Source organism: Microchirus variegatus (genome assembly GCF_963457635.1).
Source record: "Microchirus variegatus genome assembly, chromosome: 14".
Classification (NCBI taxonomy): domain Eukaryota; kingdom Metazoa; phylum Chordata; class Actinopteri; order Pleuronectiformes; family Soleidae; genus Microchirus; species Microchirus variegatus.
Genome location: NC_139815.1, coordinates 1,654,506 through 1,677,154, shown reverse-complemented (window position 1 = coordinate 1,677,154; position 22,649 = coordinate 1,654,506). Strand labels below are relative to the sequence as shown.

At 40.1% G+C, this 22,649-nt stretch overlaps 1 protein-coding gene across 1 annotated transcript in view; it reads right to left on the bottom strand.

The window, feature by feature from the left end:
- The window catches only part of tshz3b (teashirt zinc finger homeobox 3b), a gene marked incomplete at both ends in the record, with an annotated part of 49,318 nt that extends 41,494 nt beyond the window's left edge, over positions 1-7,824 (bottom strand). Inside the window, one exon of the mRNA XM_083900934.1 lies at positions 7,785-7,824. Coding sequence (XP_083757060.1) covers positions 7,785-7,824 — 40 coding nt within the window. The remainder of the gene's footprint in view (positions 1-7,784) is intronic.
- Positions 7,825-22,649: the final 14,825 nt, after the last annotated feature.

Sequence of the window (22,649 nt, the reverse complement as noted above, 5' to 3'; positions counted from 1 at the left end):
GGAAGGTTGCAGGTGCGCCCCCTTGTGGCACTAAATAATAAATCATAAAATATGATATAACTATCGAAATATAACAACTTCCACTGCCCCATTCATAATCATCACAATAATGTGGAAAAAAATTTGCCGTTATCGCCATATCGTGAGTGGATTTTACGAAAATTTCACCAAAACCAAAAACTTTGTGAACCACAAAAAAACACACTTTCATGTAAATTTGAACGAAGTTCCATACGTTCTATGAAATAGTTTTCAAACAAACTTCTTTAAATGTACATCACCTGCACATTTGCATGATTTAGTTACTTTGGGGGATTTTATTTTGTAAAATTGTTGTCACTTTAAACGAGAAGTTTATTGTGACAAAGTAAAAAAGTACAATACACATTGAAGTTACAATACTATGATAGTATTGTTAGCCTCTGTGCATATGAATGTATTCATTTGTATTTCAATTTAGCTCATATATATATATGAGGATGTATGTGTGTGTGTATATATATATGCACATACATATAAACATAAACACTTTGTCATTTGACTAAGACTACCGTCGTTATCCAATTTATTTATTTCATTTATTAAATTGGAAGTTTTCGGTCCAATCACTGCACTGATTCACACATAGATATGTGTGTGTGTGTAAAGGCCATAAATAAACGACACAAAGAAAACAAAGATAAGCGAGACAAAAACAATTAAAAATCAAGGACGATATACGCCGAATATCCAAAGTTTTCAGAACCACAAACGAAGAGCGTCGTAAACAGAGCGAATCAAATGTCATTAAAATTATGTTTCATTTGTGTCAAATTTGAAATTGTACGAAAACAGAAAGAGAGGAGGAAACAGAGGAGATGAAGGAGGAGGAGGAGCATTTATTGACACTAATCAGCTGTTCAATACTAAGACCTTCACACACACACACACACTGTAAATAACCCACTGAGCAGAGAAACAATAGCTGTGGTTGTTTGTTACTGTTTCACAGTATGTGAAATTAAGAAGTGTATAAATAAGTATGCAGATAAAGCAACACACACACACGCACACACACACATATAGACATATATACAGCGTGTGTTTGAAGTGTTGCAGTTTCCTCCTGTGAAACAATGACCTGTTTGCTTTCTCTACAGCTTTGAAGGCGACGAACAAAAAACCCAGCGGCTCGTCTGAACCTCGTCCTGTTCCTGAAATCACCAGCTACGAGAAAATAAATACACAACTGTGTGTGTGTGTGTGTGTGTGTGTGTGTGCGTCACCACCTTACTAAACTCATTCCAGGCTAACTAGGTCCAGACTAGTGTTGCGGTTGTGAAAGATATTGTAATAATATTGAGAAAAGTGAAAGAGTTGTAGTCGTAGAAGGCCCCGATGTTTCAGACGTGAGTTTCCGTCCAATTCAATCAAATCAAATATAAAAGATCAACAACAGCAGTTTTTTGTTTGTTTTGTTTTGTTTTCTTATAAAAATTAACACATTAGGTTAATTCCAACTAAAATATAGCAAGTTATTGGTGGATTTTGAATTATTCTAAATTTTATTAGAAATCTTAAGTCATAAAAAAAACAAGGTTAAATTCCCTCCGCTCTATAAAAATACTAGTTTTCATGTTACATCAGGACAAGTTGAATTAACTCGTCCATTTCTGTTTCTTATTTCTTATTTTTGATTTGTCATAAAATGAATTAGCAAAGCAATCTGTCAGTAACAGAAAAGAACACATTCACTTAGCAAAACCCAAAAACCCAAAGTTATATGACAACTCAATTCATTTAAGTTGAGTAAACTTCATTTATTGTCTGCCTTTATCTTGTTTTAGATTAAACTTTAGAAAAAAAAACTTAACAAGTCAAAGTAGGTGAAACATGTCTAATTAAGTTAGTTTCAAACAAGTTATTGGTAAAGTTTGGGCTATAGTTTAATTACAGTGATTTAACTTTCAGGTTTTTACACTTGAATTTGAATTGAAAACTAACTTGAACCAAAGACTTAACAACAAACTGATTATGTTAATTCAAACTTAAGTTAGCAGCTTTTATGATGGAAAAACCCAATACATTTAAGTTGAATACACTTAAAATATTGATGTGTTGGTAATCGAAGAACACTTTTTAAGTTTTCTTGTTTTAGAATAAACTTTAAAAAAACTAACAACTTACTTAAACCTGCCTAATTCAGTTTGTCAACCATTTTATTTCCAAAGTGTTTAAAAGTAAGAAACACAAACTAATTCAAGTTCATTCAAAGTAAAGTTAATGGACTTTAAGTTTGTCGGCCATTTTCTTGTTTCACTGTAAACTCATTAATTACTTCAACTGAACGCGTTCACTTTGGTTAAAGCCAACAACTTTCACTCAAACTAAAGTTTGCAGGTTTTTATGAACAAAAGTAGCATATTTTAGTTGTATGGACTAATTTAGGAGCAAATTACTGGATTAATCCATGACTTAATCAACTATTTTGATGATCAATAATTCGGTTTTCAAGCTTTTTTCACGATCAAAAACAGGATTTTCTGATTATTTCCGCTTCTTAAATGTCAATAATTATTATATTATTAATTTCTTTGATCCAGATCACAAAGAAATCATTAAAAGTGAATCATATTTTAGTTTGTGGACAAAAAGAAGATTTTTTTTTTCTGACCAAACGATGACTTGGTGAATCGTAGATAAAAATAATAGTTAGTTGCAGCTCTAGTTTGACGTAAAACATGAACGTCTTATTTTTAAGCTTATATTTTTGATCTAATCTTTTGATCTTTTAACTTACACTTGTGCTACCGCTGCACAAACGCTCACCTGTGTGTTTGTGTGTGTTTTTTTTTTTTTGGCGGGAAAACTGTGAGGGGGAGACAGGGGGTGATGATGATGATGATGATGGTGGTGGCGTAAGATCAGGCTGATTACACGCAGTTACCACGCAGATGTAATTGGTGAGCGTGACCGTGTGTGTGTGTGTGTGTGTGTGTGTGTGTGTGTGTGTAGCTTGTCATCTCCAATCATTAGCGCTGTCAGGAATCCATCAGACGCTCGGCTAATTAGCACGACGCTAATGAAGCTGGCAAAACAACTCCTCTTTTAGGACGGATGAGCGCGTCGGCGACGGTGTGAGTGTGTGTGTGTGTGTGTGTGTGTGTGTGTGTGTGTGGGAGGTGGGCGAGGTCTGCAGGGTAAAAAAAAAAGGTGTGTGTGGATCACGGCGAGGACAGTGACAAGTGTGAAGGAAAATAAAAAAAATAAGGGTTTTTAGAAGCGTGTAAAGGACACGACTGCGACGTCACGTTCGCGCAAAACTTCTGACTATTGAAACAGTTGGAAATTAATTTAAATGGGTATTATTAATTCATGAGTTATTTTCAGTGCATTACATTGGGAAAAAGAGCTGATTTAACAACAAAATGATGAAGTTCTTCAGGAAAAACTGGAGAATATTTACATCTTAGATGCTGAAATCAGAAAAAAAAACATGTTTAAACGGATTAATCCACGATCAAAACGTGGTGATTGATTTAATCGTAGATTATGGATCAATTCATCCAGAAAATGAGGTGAAACATCTCTAAACAATAAACTACAAAAAACCCTATAATTCTATAAATAGTCACTTTACGTCACAAAAAAAACCCAAAAAATATTAACATTTCAGAAGCTGAAGTTGTTTTTTTATGTGTTTAAAAAAACATGGGAAAAGGTCCAAACCAAAGTTTTCCATTCTCGCGTTGACCTTTAACCAGATTTCACTGTCTCACAGACGCAGCTTTAACGTCTAATCCTCTGAGAACAAGAGGACGATGGGAAAAAAAGGAAGAGGTAAAAAAAAAGGGAAAGAAACAGGGAAAGAAAGAAAGAAAGAAACAAACGCCCCCCTCGTTTCTAATCAGGGCCCATCATTTACCGTCCTCCCGTAACTCGCTGCCATCAGAGCCACGCAATCAATTTGTCATCACTTTCTGTTTGCCATGCACTTTCTTTCTGCCTCAACCTTATAACGTGCAGCTGTGAGAGGAGGAGAGAAGGAGGGAAGGAGGGAGGAGACGAGGAGGGAAGGAGGGAGGAGACGAGGAGGGAGGAATAAAACTCCTTTTCCGTCCCGCTTCAAACCTCGTCTGTATTTGTGCATTGATTTCCGCACATTTGTGTCTTTGGCGACATCGTTTCCTGTTTCCCTGCACTTTGTACCTGCAGGGCTTCCGTAGCTCCGCCCACCTGGCCCTCACAGTTCCCATCAGTGAAGGTAAACGAGAAAATCACTCAACTCTTAAATGTGTAAAACCTTTACGAAAAATAGGTTCACGTGGTGAAATAGACGAGATTTCGCAGAAACGGAGCAGAAATGATGTTGTTTGTGTGTTTGTGTGTTTCCTGTAGTGTGTGTGTGTGTGTGTGTGTGTGTGTGTGTGTTTGTGTGTGTGTGTCGAACTTCTCCTTCCTGTTTGTACTTATAAAAAAAAAGTTTCCCTCCCTGCAAACGTGAAACAGCTTGTGTTTAATACGGCGTGAACACGTTAGTTTAATATCGTGAAGCTGCGTGAATTTGCTGAGGTAGCAAAAAAAACAACAAGGAACCAGAAGAGAGAGAATAATGTGTTATATTTAATAAAAAAGAAACGTTTTCTCATAGAAAACGCTGTAAACGTTTCTTCTTTTTTATTATTGTTTCGCGGTTAATTTTATTATCTATTTCCGAGTCGTTTTCACAACAAAAAGTCACTTCTGGAGTTCCAAGTGTGTGTTTCTGCACATTTGGGCTCAGAAGAGCATGAGGAAAAAGTGTCTAAAGTGACGATTCCTCTTCATAACGTCGTTCTTTTTGTAATAGCTCGTGTTTAATGCTGTGAAGTCGTGTTTATTTGCAGAGACGATGGAGCCGAAGAGCAAAATATGTGCAAACCTGTCATTTTCACCACTAAGTTAAGTCGTAGGATGATTATTTGAGGTGCAAATACACTTCTGGTGTCGCCGATGTGTAAATACTGATATTTTTCACACATTTAGGAGGATGAGGGAATAATAAACGTGTTAAATAATCATATACAGGTGTGTTTTTCCTCCCTTTAAAGTTAAAATCCATGTCCACTGTAATATTCTGTAATATTTTGTGCTTAATACAGCGAAACACTGAGTTTAATGTTGTGCAGTTACTGAGGAAGCAGAATAGAGAGAAGAATGTGTTATATTTGATTAGAAAAAAAGTGAAATTCCCACTGTTTTCTCACAGAAAAGTTTGTTTTTAGTGATCTGTGTGTGTTTTGGCCAAGAAAATCAACTTCTGGAGTTCCAAATGTGTGTTTCCCACAGTAAATACTTGTATTTTTCACATTTGAGGCGGGTAAAAATGGTTAAATAGTCATACACAGGTGTGTGTTTCTCTCCCTTTAAAGTTAAAATCCCTTTTCCACGTTGTTTAGTCTTTTTTGTTTGTTTGTTTTACTGCAAATCACCGAGAAGAATGTGTTATATTTGATTAAAAAGAGTTTTCTCATAGAAAAGTTCTATCGTTTCCATTTCTGGAGTTCCAAATGTGTGTTTCCCACAGTAAATACTGATATTTTTCACATTTAGGAGCACGAGAGGAGGGAAAAATGCTTAAATAATCACATACAGGTGTGTTTTTGTCCTCCCCGCAGTCTGTAATATTATCGTGTGTACGTGTATTTGCTGAGGAAGCAAAAGTGCAGGAAATAATGCGTTACATTGTTCTGTTTTTTTTTTAACGTCGGAGTGGGAAAATAAATAATAGTGCGTGAGGTTTTTGTCCATTTGACCAGTGACGTAACGGCTTTTTATCCATTACACATCCATCAATCCACGAATCCAGCGGCGGTGTCCATTAGCTAAAAACGTTCAGCTTGAGAATACATAAGAGTCTCTCCATCTCTGCCTCTGATTGACCATTAAGTCCTTTGACGAATGTTCCGCGTGACAATTCAATCAAACATGAAACAAAGTCTCCTGTGATGAAGGAAAACAAACGTTCATCTGCGTCACACTTTCTGCAAAACACTCCAGTGACCCTGAGTGTGTGTGTGTGTGTGTGTGTGTGTGTGTGTGTGTGTGTGTGTGTGTGTGTGTGTGTGTGTTCGAGGACCCAAAAATACAACTTCAAAATCGCCCGACAGGAGGTCATTTGTGTCAAATCCGAGGCAAAAAGCGACGAAAAACACAAAATTCAAGTCGATGAACGAGGTTAAAAGAGGGGATAAAAAGATGCAGGGCCTCACTTTGCTTCTACGGTGAATGAGAAAGAGGGGAGGGAGGGGGGAGGAGTAAGAGAGGGAGTAAGAGAGGGAGGGAGGTTGATTTATTGACACTTATCGGGAATGAACAGATCAAAGGCTCGGCCAGATGACGGCCGATCAATCAGGCGTCAAATCAAAGATGGCAATTGTCCATTAAAGCTCTCGTCCATGTTTGCGCCGTCTGCCCTCGACTGACTGACTGACTGAGAGTGTTTTTAAGATTATAGAAGAAGAACCATAATTCAGTCTAATCCCAGTTTGAGAGGAAACGGGAACCCACAGAGAGCGAGAGAGCACAGGACCACGCTTTCAATATCAGTGGGAAAAATGGAATTTCAAGTTTCACGGCCAATAACCTCGGGTCGCTGTCGAAGGATCTCGCAGCGGCACCGAGGAGGTCAACGCAGACGGTTAGAGAAGAAGAAGAAGAAAAGGAAATATCTGACTTCCCCCCCCCCCAAAAAAAACGAAAAAGTTTCAGGCCTCAAACAGAGCAAAATACTTTTCTACTTTCTTTACGCTGCACGACCACAGAGAGACGAAGACGGAGAAGAAAAAGGAGGAGAAGAAGAAGAAGTAGTGAAAAGTCGACCACGTAAAAAAACGACAGAATCCGAGAAACGAAAACTGGATTAACCCGCAGTGAAAAACGACTCAAACGCTGTCGTTCTCCTGCACCACAGTGTGTGTGTGAGTGTGTATGAGTGTGTGTAAGTGTGTGTGTGCTGCTTCTCACAAAGGTCACAGGTCAAACACACACACACACATTTAAACTACATCATATTTATGAAATATGATTCACACACTCGTCAGTGAATGTCACTTTTTCACCTCGTTTTCCTTTAAAAATTCTAGTTTGTTTGTATTTTTTTACCTTAAAATCACAAACACACAAAGTTTTCATCCACAAAAACGTATATTCTTCATAAACAGAAATACTGATATATATGTGTGTATATATATATATATATATATATATATATATACATACATATGTAGGTATATTGCTGTACAGAAAGCAACCTGAACTCAAAATTGAGTCAAAGGATAAAAACAGAAAACACAGTTGACCTTTGACCCTGACATTTATGAACAAATTACCTTGAACTTTTGTTGTTTTTCTTTGAAATGAAAGAAAGGGAAAATAATACATTTGCAGAATTTGTGATATTTTGAATTCTAAACTCAAATAAAATAGAGTTATAGAGGTAACAATAATGATAATATTGCAGATGCTGTGTGTGTGTGTGTGTGTGTGTGTCTGTGTGTGTGTGTGTAAGCAGAAAAAGTTGCGTTCAGTCGTTTTTTTTCACGCTTCAATACAAGAAGAAAAAAGGATGTTTCACAAATGTTACTACGTGGGTGAGTCAATGAAAAGTGAGTGAATGGGGGAGGAGGAGAAGGAGGTGGGAGGAGGAGGGGGGGCACAAACAGAGCGAAGAAGGAAGAAGAGAGAGAGAGAGAGAGAAATGGTCAGAAAGTGTGAAAAAGAGGTGAAAAAAAAAAAATCAAAAAGCCAGTGTTGCGTTCAGGTACCTGAGGCGCGCCGCGGCGCTTGCTGCTTCCTCCGCGGCATCGTGGGCTGCTGTCGCCGGCGCCGCTGATCCGGCGGGTCCGGGGGAATCCGCGGAGCTTTGACGCACAGTTTTGCCCCCCAGTGGGTGCGCGCTCACGGCTCCCACATAGAGAGAGGTGAGGGTGGAGGGAGCGAGGGAGGCGGAGGAGGAGGTGAAGAAATCAAACGGGAGGAAGAGCCAGGAAGAGAGTGGATGAATAAAAGAGGAGAAGATGGAAGGAAGCGCGGTAGTCACTGCCTCTCTCTCTCTCTCTCTCTCCCGGTGCTCGGTGTCTCTCTCCCGGCGGTAGTGAGCGGCAGAAGCTCCTCCGCGTATGCGATTTCTCAAAAAAAAAAAAAAAAAAAAAAACCCAGACACGGTTGATTTTCAGAGAAGAAGAAAAAACAAGAATCAAAGCCTCGTCTTCTTGTTCCACAGCTTCTTTTTTTTTTTGCCTCCGCGTGACCACAGTAATGATGAGGAGGATCCTGTGAATCTGTGGCTGCAACAGGAGAGAGAAAATAAATAAATAAATAAAATAATAATAATAATAACAACAATAATAATAATAATAATAATAATAAAGCTAAGGGGGGAAAAAAATCAGGATCGCGTCAGTCAGAAAGTCCGCAAACAAGAGCGACAACAACAACACATCACGAGCTGACACAACTGAGGCGCTGCGCCTCCGCGACGCTCCAAGCTCTCCGCCGCCAAAGCTGATAGGCGGCACGTAGCTCTCTCTCTCTCCCTCTCTCTCTCTCTCTCTCTCCTCCCTTTTTTTTTACCCCACTCACTCTCTCACTCTTCCTGTCATTCACCTCAGTCTAAACCCGGAGTTTTCCACGCGCACAATCACTGTTTCTTTCTCTCTTTTTTTTTTCAATCCGGTGCGTAAAATCAGTCACACGCACACTGCAGATGTCACACACACGTGCACATGGCGCTAGCGCGCACTTACTTCACCTTTTCTTCTTCTTTTCCTCAAATCAAGAAAAAAATAAAAAGCTGGGAAAAAATTAAAAAAAATAAAAATCCTCAGGGAAGATCCTGACTTCACACACAGTCACATGAGGCGCGCGCGCACGCGTGTGTGTGTGTGTGTGTTTTAGTTAATTCTCATGAGGAGGAGAAAAAAAGAGGAGGAGAAAAGAGGAGCTGCTGCCGTTTCTTCTTTTTCCGCCAACACTTTTATTTTCGTCCGCTTTGAGAGATCCGCTCACTCACGTGCGTGCGCGTGCGTGCAAGCTCGTGCGTTAGTGTGTGTGTGTGAATCGATGAGATACGCGCTTGATTGGGTCTCCCTTGTTGTAATAATGTACATGAGGAGGAGGAGGAGGAGGAGGCACGGCGCGGCTCTGCTGGAGGAGCCGAGTTCCAAACTCTTCCTCGGCCACTTTTCTTCCTCCTCTTTCTTTCTTTCCTTCTTTCTTTCCTTCCGTTCCTTCCTCGCGTGGACTGAGAGCAGATATTTAAATCAGCCGCGTCTCTGCACGCGCTGTTTTGTCCTCGCTCTTCCTGCGCACAGAAGAAGCGCAAAAACCAAGATGTTTCTCCTGCTGCCGCCGCTGCTGCTGCTGGATGGAATAAAACCAAAGTTCTCCAATGTCCTCCTCAGAAGGTAAGATCTTTAAACCTCTCACGCGCCACTTTGAAGCTTCACTTTCTCCACAGGGAAAGTTTTCAGCTGTGACTTCATGAGTGTTCAAAAAAAAGAATGTTCTTTCTGTTTTTTTTGTCCTCCACGCAGAGATGAACTGATTCTCAGAGAGAAGAAGACACGGAGGCTGAGGTGAGTCTCTGCTCCAGATGTTCTTCTTGTTCTTGTCGCTCACGCGCGTCAAAAAAAAAAACCGTCAGAAACGTGATTTTTTTTTTTTTTTGCCGCTCAGGCGTTAGCGCGGAATCCTGGTTCCTCCTCCGTCAGAAGGGAGCGCAGTGAATCTCCCACGCGCGCACTTCCTCCTCGGTCCCGCGGGCTCTCGCTGTGGAAGGAGCCGTGATCGGTGTTTCTGCCTCCGCCGGTGTCAAAGAGGAGGAACGTGTGTGTGTGTGTGTGTGTGTGTCGCTCCGCCGCTGCGCGTCGTTAGATCCGCCCAAGCATCTGTCCGTCTTTCCATTGGCGCATCCATCAGTGTCACACACACACACACACACACACACACACACACACACACACACACACACACACACACACACACACACACACACACACACACACACACACACACACCTCCGAAGTGTACAGTCAAACATCGCAGTCGCGCACGCGCACGCGCACCTCACCGTTTGAGTGACAAAGTCCACTTTCTCTCTGAAGCTCGTCAGCGAGCGAGGGAGCGCGCGCGCGCTGAGATGAAGTGAATTTAATTTTTTTTTTCTTCTTCTTCTTCTTCGTCTCTTCTTTCGTCTTCGTCACTGACGATCGTTAATAATTTCATCTCGCTCATTTACGTTTTTGCTGTTTTTATTTGTTTGTTTTCCGACAAAACGAAAGCAGGAGGATTATTATTATTTTCACCTTTTTCATCCAAAAACCCAAATAATAAAGAAGAAACATCTTCGCGTTTTTCTTTCATTTTTTTTCTCTTTTTTTAAAAACAACAACAAAACAAAGGCGAATTCTTGCGTAAAGTGAATACGTGCGGTTGGGATGGAGTGAAATAAAATGAAATTAAAAACACTTAACTTTATAATTAAAGTAGTAAGTAATGTTTTATTTTCTGTATTAGTTATTTAATCTGTCATACGAGATTATGCTCTTTAATCTCTGTAATATTTCCTTTTAGAACATTTCGTAGTATTGATTAATCCAGACAGGACCGTGTGTGTGTGTTCTTGTATTTGTTGCCTCTTTAGAACCTTTCTTTCTCTCCGTCATAAACACTGACCTTGTCGGGACCAGTAGTCCTCATGGAGACCAAAACCTGGTCCTAATGAGGCCGAACCTCATTTCTGAGAATTGTGGTTCAGGTTCAGGCTTTGTTTAGTCAGTGCAGAGGAGTCCTGAGGAGAATAGCTGCACAAACGTGTGTGTGTGTGTGTGTGTGTGACTAAGTTGTTGCAGTTTCCTGTTGTTGTTGTTTCTGTTTGATGCTCAGATGCTTCCACAGATAAATCTGCCTCTTTAAAGTCTTTAAAAGTTTTCTTTTGTTTACTCTTTCAACTCGTTGTGTGTTTGTTTGTTTGTTTACAGTGTTTTTGTGTGTGTTTGTTTTTTTAAAGCAACGTTACTTTTCTGCTGCACCAGAAGTAAATGAAACACAATTCATCCAAACATCAGAGGATTAAAAATCAGCTGAGACTCAGTGAGAATGCAGAGAAAACAGTGTGTGTGTGTGTGCGCGCGCGTGTGTGATGTTCAAGCATCCGTGCACGAAGCTGAAGCAACTGTGAAAATCACGACGTTGGGGCGTTAACTTTTAGTATTTATGTGACAATATGAGCCAGTGCGCGTGAAAAGCGCGTGCGTGTCACTCCGTGCTGTCCTCGAGGATAACGACGATGCTGCGTTTGCTTTTGAAGTTTAGTTAAAGAAGTGGTCTAAATGACGTCACGTGGAATTTGTAAGAAATTAAAATATTACTTTTTTCTTCTTCTTTGTTTCAGAAAATGCTGAGGAATTAAGTTTATCAGATTCTTGTCTCTCTCTTATTATTATTATTATTATCTTCAGACTTTTGCTTCATTGTTTCCTCTGCATTAAAATACATAAACTTAAGAAAACATCTGTTCATAGAAAGTTATATTTTTTTTTTTAAATCACACACAAATCAAATCACAATTTCATTATTGTGCTGCACGTGCACATGGAAAGAAAGAAAAAAAACAACAACCATCACATCATGTCATTAAAAACAAATAACACGTCTGAAAATCCTCACGTTGTTAATTATTGCCCGCGGCCTGTGGAGGATTGAACGTGACCGCGCGTCTCTCGTGTTATTATCACGCTGTGTCAAAGATAATAAATGACAGGCAGTGGATCAGTGGATGTTCTCAGGGGAGTTTTTTTTTAACTCTTTACTTTTCAAACATCGTGCGTCATAAATCCGCGGTGACAAGTTATACATAATATACATATATATATATAGTGTGGATGTGACTCCGTGACGGCAGAGTCACAGGGATGTGGTGACAGCCGCGCGCGTGGGTGACTCATGTATGTTGGAGTGGTTTTGAAGCCGTGGACTTGGGAATGAGGAGGAGGGTGTTTCGAGTGATGAGGAGACGGGTTTTAATGTTGATCCCAGCAGCAATTAAATAAGTGTGTGTGTGAGTTACTGGGCCATTTATCACTTTTACGCATATGCGTAAAACTTCATTTTTACGCACAGTCATCCTCGCTCAGTGTGTGTGTGTGTGTGTGTGTGTGTGTGTGTGTGTGTGTGTGTGTGTGTGTGTGTGTGTGTGTGTGTTAATCAGGACCGTGCGTCTGTCTCCAGTCCGTATTTACGCACAGGTCGACTCGCTGGCTCGCGGGCGCACGGCATGGCTCGATTTCCTGCTCTCGCTCCCTCTGCTGAACAGACGCGAGGCCAAATTTCAGTCCCAGTCCTTTTTCATGACTTACATTTGTCAAAAGTTTGAAACAGGAACTCAAACATGAGCGTGACTGAAGTTTTTCCACGCAGAAATCTCGCCTGGACACGCGCGTAAAAGACGTCCTTTACGCACAGCATTTATCCATTCCTTTACGACAGAAACATCTACAGGACATGAGTTTAACTTTTTTTTTTTTAAATTTTAACAAGTACAATTACAAAATGTCTGTGTTAAATTCCAGTGCCACATTTTTATGGATGTAGGGCGCGCGCCTGCACGAGGCTCCGTCCCTCTTCTTTTCAAATGGATGCGTTCGGTTCAGCCGAAACAGGAAAAGGTTTAAAGAACAACTTCTGTGATTTATGTCTCTGAGCTCCAACACGCTACACCAACCACGATTTACCCCCCCTTTCCCACCACCTCCTCTCCCTCTTTTCCCCCTTCTTCCTCTGTGATGATCACTTTGGCTGAGAGAGGGAAGGAAATGAGGAGAGGAGAGGAGAGGAGGAGAGGAGTGCGTGGCGCACCGGCTTCTTCACGGCACACTGGTTTCTAGTAGAGTGGATAAAGAGCCAGAGGGAGGAACAGTTGGCAGAGCAGCTTGGAAAACGAGAGGAAAAAAAGAGAAAAGAAATAGTATGATATTGTATTTGTCCCCTAAACCCAAAAGACTAGAGACACAGTCCCCGAGTCCTCTGATCTGTCCTCCTGTGTGGATTCCAGGGCAGAAAGAAAAGTGGGACAAAATGAAACCATGTGTAGGTCACTAAACTAGATAAGACTTCTATTATTATAATAATTTTTAAATAGTCAAATTATATTCTTAACAATATAAAATATTTCCTCAAAAACACAGACATTTTCTCCTTAAACATGAGTTCAAAAAGTTTGTTTTCATTTAATTAGAATAAAAATAAGACTATAAAACTCCATAGTGCAAAACTAAAACCAGAATATTAGAACAAACCATGATAATAAAAGTTAAAGTGATAAAATATCACATAATTAAAGTTAAATGTGGTTTTAAACGTCTTTGATGGACAGAAAACAACAAACCACATCATATATTCATATACAGGTCGCGTCTCAAAGTGAGTTCAGACACTGTGTAAACACCTCGTCGATAAATACTCGACATATGTTTTAGTGAAGAAAATTATATTACGACGTAAGTTTATGTTAATTTTTTTTCTCCTCCTCTTTCTTCTTCTTCTTCTCCGCCTCTAATTTGACGTTTTTCTGACTCTGTTTTTGTGATTTTCTTCATCTGAGCCTGAGGCCGTGCCCCTGGCTCTGTTCACCTCACACACACACACACACCCCCCTTCCCCCCCCCCCCCCCCCCACACACACACACACACACACACACACAGTTATTATGCCCGTGTTCAGGTTTTCATCGATATCTTGAAAAACACAGGAATGTTTTATATTTTACTAAACTTTTATCACAGATAGATAGATGGATAGATAGATGGATAGATAGATGGATAGATAGATGGATAGATAGATGGATAGATAGATGGATAGATAGATGGATAGATAGATGGATAGATAGATGGATAGATAGATGGATAGATAGATAGATAGATAGATAGATAGATAGATAGATAGATAGATAGATAGACGTAAACTAAAATGGAGGACGGGGTGAGACTCTCCTCAAATAACCTCAAAAGTTACAGTAAAACTCTCAGTTAAAAAAACAAAAAAAACAAGACAAGCATTGACATAAGAGATGCTGGAAAGATAGAGTGGATGCTCTCTCTCTCTCTCTCTCCCTAGTGTCCTCCCTCCTTCCCTCCCTCCTTCTCTCCCTCCCTCCCTCCCTCCCACCTCGTTGGGTGTGTTGCGGAGCTAGCAGGGTTGAGAGGGCAAGTGCTGACCAGCCCTCTTTCTTTCTCTGTCTGATGTTAGTAGGTCACCACACACACACACACACACACACACACAGGCGCGCACACGCACGCGCACACACACACACACACACACACACACACACACACACCTCTCTTCTCTCCTCTTGCGGTCAGTGTTGCCACCAGGGACTCGGGTAATTTAAGCCCTCCGTGATGCAGCCTATTCATCACTGTCCCGCGGAGCGCGCTTCAAAATTAAAGTCTGATCTACAAAGTTAGAGTGAAATGAGATAAAAAATTGGCAGAGGTCACAGAGGTCGTCAGGCCACTAAAAAAAAAAAAACACAGCACCCACAAAAGACCCTCGAACCGCAGCTGCTTTTGTTACGTTCCTTTCTTTCGTGTTGTGGTGTTTTTGTGTGTTTTTTTGGGGGGGGGGGGAGGCCGCGCTCAGTTAGAGCCAGGAAACCTGCACTCAGGATCTCTTATCTCTTATTTATTTATTTATTTTTTAATTGAACGTTCATTTCACCAGGAAGCCGCATTAAGATTAAAATCTCTTTTTAGAATCAGAATCAGAAATACTTTATTCATGTCCGGGGGGGGAAATCGAGTCACTTTTTCACGGAAAATCAGGTTTGACGTTGACCTGCTGCGCTAATACTCTGATACATCGCAGTTTGCATTACTTTATTGACAACTTTAATCATTACAGTGCTGATAGCGTAACATACAGCACTCAGCAGAATCACAGACAACTACATGAGGGTTAAAAAATGATATATATTTGGTGATATATCGTCGTCCTTCCTCATGCATATCAATCTTTTAATTAATAAATTAAGAAGTCTCTTAGCCTGTTTCACTCGCCGAGCGTCACTACCGTATGTCTCCTCACGGGGGCGCTGCTCCAATAAATCTGAAAAATTGGGGTGGGTGAAAAGGCTTTAGAAGTAAGAGATCCACGTTCAATACATGGACTTTATGACCTTTGACCTTTGTTCTCTATGTTGTAAATCGATAAGAGAAACATCGTACACTTTTGACTTTTCACGTTAACATTTTTTGTCTTCTTCAGTTATCACAGAAGTCTTGTATTGTGACATTAGTCTCCCTCATGTTCCGTATAGGCAGCATCTCCAAGATGCTGTCGCTGCTGCGGCCGACACCGTCATAGGAAACCTAACTTGGATGGCAGACTGCACGTAATCATTACAGATGTGAACTCTACATCACACTTTCGAAGTAATAAGACGATTAATATACATTTCTATGCGGTGTTTTTAGAGACCACACAACTTCATATACAAACTACTTAAAATGACAAAAGAACGAAAGGGAAAACTAATCAAGACCGGGTGAGTTATCAGCACAATCAAACATTACAAGTGGAAAACTACATGTTTATTGTAACAAGTACTGACATCAGGAAACTAGAGATACGACGCCAACATCCACCAAGGCTGCTCAATCAATCACAGTCGAGTCAAAACGAGACCGTTTTCAGAAATTTCATCCACGTCCAAAAGTGATTCAAACTACTTTCATCAGATTTCCTCTGTCTCAATCCAAAAACTGTGTCAGTGAAATTCAGATTTCAAATAGTATTATACAATATTAACCACATTAATAATGAATTGTTTACGTTAGGAATCACTCAAACACGACTGATTTTTCAGCTTCTTAATTATTGAATATTATTCTGGTTTCATTGTGGACAAAATTTGAGAAGATTATCCAGTTAGGGCAGTGGTTCCCAAACACTGGGTCAGGACCCACAGATGTGTCATGGGCGAATAGTTTTTTTTGGTCTCAAAACAAACTTCAAAACCTTTTTTTGGTAACATGTATGTTTTAAAACATCATGCTTTAAATTAAGTTTTAATTCATTTACCAATTCAAAATGATAAAAAAAAAATCAGGGATTACAGATGTGGCTGAACGTGATGCACAGATTTGCCCTCGTCACAATTTCCATTGCGATTTTGGTCACAATATATTATATATTTCAACATTTTTAAAAAGTATCGTCTGTAAAAAAAGAAAAGTCAAAAAGTTAACCTGAAACTTTTGGTTTAAATCAACTCAAAGTTACACATAATGAACTGTTACGATGTCAAATTCAGGAAATAAAACATCCTTGTTGACGCGTTTTTGAAGCAAAGATGTACATTATAGTAGCTACAAGAAAATAAAAAACTGTAATAAAACACATGTTTCTACACACACAATATCAAACAATCTGTGATTATGGAATCAGTTTAAAAATCATTGGTTCATTTAACAATGTTTCCTATGACTTTATTGTTCATTCATGTAATTGATGTGGTTCCACAGACCTCAAACTAACCGATTATTGCTGGAGAACAAGCGACTCAACATTATTATTGGATGGAGAGGATAAAATGACAGACGTATCGCTCCTGTAACTGTATGAATAGTTGTTTACGTCTCATTGTTAAAAGGAAAAGTGATTAAATACAGTTTCGTTTTGTTTTTAAAGACGGTGGATTTTAATGTTTAAATGTTAAACACTCAAAGGGGGTAAAAACCCGGGGAATCTGTGTTGTATTATTTTGTCAGATCTGTAAACGAGGAGCACGGCTTTTCTTTTTTTTTCTTCTCAAAAACCCCGTAAAGTAAATGAAGAGATATTTTTAGAAGGCGCAGGATTTTCAGAGGAAATGTTTTTGCCTAATGTCTGATGAGTTGCACTGTTTATCAGCGGTACAGTGTGACGGCGCGCTGCTGAGTGACTCACTGCTTCCTCCTCACTGTGTGTGTGTGTGTGTGCGTCTGTGTGTGTGTGTGTGTGTGTGTGTGTGTGTGTGTGTGTGTGCGGAAACCACGCTGACAGCTGCAGCTCATTACAGGCACTATTACTGATGGGGACTGCTGGGGGAAATTCCTTCTTCTGGAGAGCAAACCACCCTGTTTACCACACACACACACACACACACACACACACATTACACACACACACACACTTGCTTATGCATAAACCAGAGCCGCAACAACATCTGTAACTGAAACAAGAAAAGGAAAATAGAAACATTTACTCTTAAGTGAGAAATGACGACAAAGAAAAGGAAACGGCCGACCAGTAAACGCGGCGAAACGCGTCATCGCCAGAGAATTAAGGACATACGCTCTTCTATGTGTGTGTGTGTGTGTGTGTGTGTGTGTGTGTGTGTGTGTGTGTGTATGTGCAAGTGTGTGTGCACACGTAAACACAAACAGCGACACGTACACGCAGCTACAGCCTGAGAAAACTTGAGATGAGATCACCCAAAGCTGAGTCTGGACATACTGGCAAACAGTCACACACACACACACACACACACACACACACAGAGGAGAGTATACAGTGTCCAGTGACGTTAATGAGAGGGCTGAACGCCAGACACACATGTGCTACAGTCATTAGAGAAGATTTCATAGCTGCACTTCAGGGCCGACTACACTCCATTACTGTACTTCATTGGTTATGCTGCCTGAAAACAGGGGTTTCTTAAAAAGTCAAGTTGAAGGACCACCTGGTCGAAGTCTCACGGCCCCCGGGGACTTCCTCTTAAAACACACGCACACACACACACACACAAAGAACCACCCCCCCCCCCCACATTAAAAAACACACACATTACCTGCTTTTCCTCATCTTGTGTAAAAGCAAAGTGCAGAGAAACAGAGAAACGCTCGTGTTTATACGTTTGTATTTTAGTGGTTTGGCTCTCAGAGATGATTAGAGGGTACAAGTATGTTGCCGTCACTTGTTCTGAATTAATTTTGTGTGACACAATATTCCCCCAGAGTTACCTCACACAGAATAAAACTGGCACTATTCTGTGCATGTAACATCAAATTAAAAATGATTGTGAATGAATGAAAGTTGTTTTAAAAAACTGTCGAGCATGTGTGAAACAAAATAAATAAAAGAAATCCTGAATCCGGATTAAATTCTGAATTCTGACGATTCTGATGATTCTCAGATTATTCTGGCTTTTTTCTTGAAACAAAATTTCACATATAATTTCCTTTTTTACCCTCGATCTGATAACATAGAACTCTGAAATGACAACAATTATTAATTAATACAGAAAAAAAAAGTTTCAACTTTATTAACAAGTTATTGAATAACACTAATGTTCCGTCTCTCCAAACTACATCTTATGCAGTGCAATACAGTGCAATCATACACAGTATTTCTCCAATAAAAATGATGTACGAACTACATCTTAGATACATTTTTAAAAAAAGGTACTAAAACTGAAACTTATTATGAAAAATAAAGTTTATGAGAAGAAAAATGCGTGACTTTGCGTGTTATTTGGCCAAGTAATAAATTGGCCCAACTGATTCATCAGATTACTTCTATAATCAAATTAAGTTAGCAAATTATGTGGAATCGTGTTCAAATGACTTGAAGCAGAATCATTTGAATTCTTCTTGCTTATGGTCCTGAAACAACAAAATTATATCAAATTATCTTCGACAATTTGTCGCAAGCATGCATATCGTCTAAGATTCCTTCGAATGGTCTTTTTGTTTCATGACATTCATGGAGAAAATGTATATTTTCATCGCTCACTCCCGTAATCAAAAGATTATTTTTGTTTGTTTGTAACAATTTTACAATGCGTACATGTTTTAATTGATTTAATGTCATTTAAAATGTGCGATTTGTTTGATTTTTTTTTACATGATTTACAGCGCAACGGTAAACGAGCTCATCATCAGCATAACAACGAACGCTGAACCAGTTTCATTGTTTGCAGATTTAAATGTATAATACATTCATGAAGTAAATACATGAATAGGAATTTTGAGAGGTTTCTTATACAGCCTTTCTTCCATAACATAATAATGCTAGACTGTGTCTCTGTCCTTTCATGAACAGAAAGACACAGAGAGAGAGAGAGAGAGAGGAGAGTGATGGTCCACTCCATGCTGTGATGTATCTGTTGCATTAATCAGCCTCTTAAATTGGAACGAGCTGCTTTTATTAATTATGTTCAGCGTGAGGATGACGGGGCCTCTCTCAGCCGTCCCTCCCGACTCTTTAAGACACACAAATCACTTTCACGGAGACAGAAGGACGAGAGCATCATTACGGGCAAACGATACGAGACGGTGAGACGATGCAGCAGAGGGATGAAGTTTTGTGCTTTCAAAATTAAAAAGAAACAATGAGAAGTGGCATAAGAGGATGATGGGAAGGCGATGTTTGTGTCTTAACTGGCATTTAGTGTTTTAACCTAAAGGCAAAATAAGTGGGAGAGGAACATCCGGTATTTCAGTCCGTCTGCAGACACTACACTGATTGTTGTCGTTCCAAGACTTTGACACTTGGTGAAGAACTTTAAACTGAGGATTAAGAACATCAAACTGTGACAGAAGAAGAAGAAGAAGAAGAACAAGAGAGTGAAGGAGAACTTCCATCTGTGTTGGACAGCTTCAAGCTGTGATTACAGATTTTGGGATGTGATTGAGAACTTAGCCGAGTTTCCATCATGGTGCAGTATGGTATGGCTTGGGACGGTAAAGCCCTCGGTCAGGCTGGCATTGCGTGCGACTGAGAACGACCACATCAGCGAGATACGTAGCAAGGTGAACGACGCCATCCAATGAGACACAGCAGACAACATTGAAGGACATCCAGCAGCTGTTGTTTTCTGCTCAGTTTGCGGCTGTTTGTCTCAACAAGACGTCAAATCAGCTGACTGTCTTGGGTCGAGTTCCATCCGAACCGCACCATTTCTCTGGTACCTCAAGGGAAGAGAAGTTAGGGCTGGTTAGTTTGGTACTATTCCTTATGGAAACGCAAAAAAGTATGTACTATACCATCCAATCCAAAAGGATTAAGGAACCAGGAAGGAATGGAGATTTGTGTTGAAGAACTTTGATTTGTGGTGGGCAGTATTACACTTCTTAGTGTAAAGCCGGCTAGAAAGTACTGGAAGAAGAAGAAGAAGTCGGTAGTCGAAATGATAACTTCAAAGACAAAAGTAACAAGTGCGCGGAAGAAATGTTTCAAGTTGTGTTACACGCGCAAGTGTGGATGCAGTTTGTGTTCGTGTATAATAGTGTTACTTACAGTAAAACGGGGCCGATGCTAAAGCTAATGTGGTTGTTTTTTGAATCATTAAAAAACAGTTATTTGATGTTTCATCTTCTTAAACATGAACCTAGCAAATGTTCATGTTTCTTTGCTCCATATAACAAAGAAATCATTGGTGAACTGGTGAATTTTTGTTTTGTAGAGAAAATTTGAGAATTTGATGATTGGTTAACATCACCATGTTGAGGTTTTTGGAAACGTCAATGAAGAAATGTGATTCGATAAGACATTGGAGAGGCTTTAACTTTAAAAAGACGGTGCAGGATAGTTTGTGTTTACTTGCATTAACTCGTTTCCTGGGGTTTCACAGTGTAGCGGGATTGACGTCGCCCACAGAGACTAACACAAAACAATCCATGTCTACTCAGTTCTTTACACTGTACGTCTAATCTTACGTTGTGTCCCTCAAGTTCTCATGTTCATGCAGGGAAAATTCAAGTCCAACATTGTCTGACATTACTCAGGTCCACCTCTCTAAATCTGTCAGACTTACAGCTTTTATGGCGTTTTGGTGCACTGGGTCTTGTTCACCTTTTAGGCCACAACCAGCAGGAAGTGGGTCAAAGTTTAACTAGTAGGGCTCTTAGCCACGGTGGTTGTTTACAGCTGGCAGTTGGGGTTACAACCATTTGCCTTTGTTTTTCCTCTTGAACCAATAAAAATCCACCTGGGTCGTGGTTGAGACTTTATTGTGGTCGCTGTTCATACCAGCGGGTCGATTAGAGTCAATTTTCTTGGCTGTAGTTTGAGAACTCAGTGTGGTGTTATTATAATCGGCATAACTAATGTTTAAAGTGGTTATAGTAAAATAGAAGCTGCTATAACAGCAATATTTTTCCTGAATCCAGAATCATATTGACAAACATGACTTTGATTTCTTATATTAACTGTTATTTTGACAGAATAAAGTTATGAATTAGCTTCATTTATAGACACTGACACCTAAGGAATTTCTTCTCTTATCGATATCGGAAATTTTAATCGCCAACTTCACCTTAAAAAGTCCTAGTTTCCACTCAATGACGACTGTATTTTAATGCCATCGCTCTCTCTAGAGCAGACGACATTTTATGTTTAATCTCCGCCTGTTGGCGACACAAAAACAAACCAAAAAGTGTGTGTGTTTGTGACATTACATGCATGAACACAGTAAACGCTGGTATTTTGTGCAGCTCCTTTTTAGCATGAGATGGAAAATTTGGCTCTACACCGTGTTGAATTAGGTAGGTAGGTTGGTAAGTGGTTAGGCAAAGGGGTGGGCGGGTAGGTAGGTATGTACGCAAGTACGTAGGTAGAGGGATAGGTAGGTAGGTAAGTGTGAAGGTAGAGTGGTGGGTGGGTTGGTAGGTAGGTAGGTAAGTGTGAAGGTAGGTAGGTAAATACGTGGGAAGGTAGAGGGGTAGGTAGGTTTTCTCACAATTTCAACATAAATCAGTACATTTCTCATTGTTTGTTTCATGCCAGTCACTAACTAACCTGTCAGTCATTCCACCTGCCACTCCCAGTCATCTGATCTGCTCCACCCCTGTCCCCCATCTGCTAATCACCCTGCCCCATATATATACCAGCCCATTTCCCCTTGTCCTCAGATTAGCCAGATTGTCTAGCTTCATACCTAGTAGTCCAGTGTTATTTTCTCTCTGCCTGATTATTGCCTGAACCCGCCTTCGACCTGAGACCTTCCCGTTTGCCTGCTCCGTCTGATTTGTTTGCCACGCGGACCGACTTCCTGGTATCGAACTCTGTCGAATAAACTCGACTATATTACTTGAACTGCTCCATCTGATCTGTCGTGCTATTGGGTTCACGCCTGCCATTGGTATAAGTCTGACATAGGTAGGTAGGTAAGGTAGGTATGGAGGTATACACATAGGTATGGTAGGTAGGTAAGTAAGTGTGAAGGTAGAGGGGCGGGTGGGTGGTTAGGTAGATAAGTAAGTGGAAAGGTAGGTATGTATATAGGTAGGTAGGTATCTAGCTAGCTGGTTAGGTAGGTAAGTGGGAAGGTAGAGGGGTGGGTGGGTAAGGTAGTTGCACTAACTAGTTTGAATGCTAAAAAAGTGTTTGTACATATTTATCACAGAATATATAATATGAAATGATTAGATTCTATTTATGTGCAACTTTTGATTGTGACAGATCAGGTGAAACGTTGACAATCTCTCATTGACGCCGCACTAACAGCTTCAGTGTGATTTAGTACAGCAAGTGTGATATCGAACACTGGTTTACTGAAACACTCAGGAGTCTAATGATGTATATGCCAGCATGTATAGTATAGTGTGTGGGAGCCACTCCACACTGAGAGCTCCAGTGGATACAA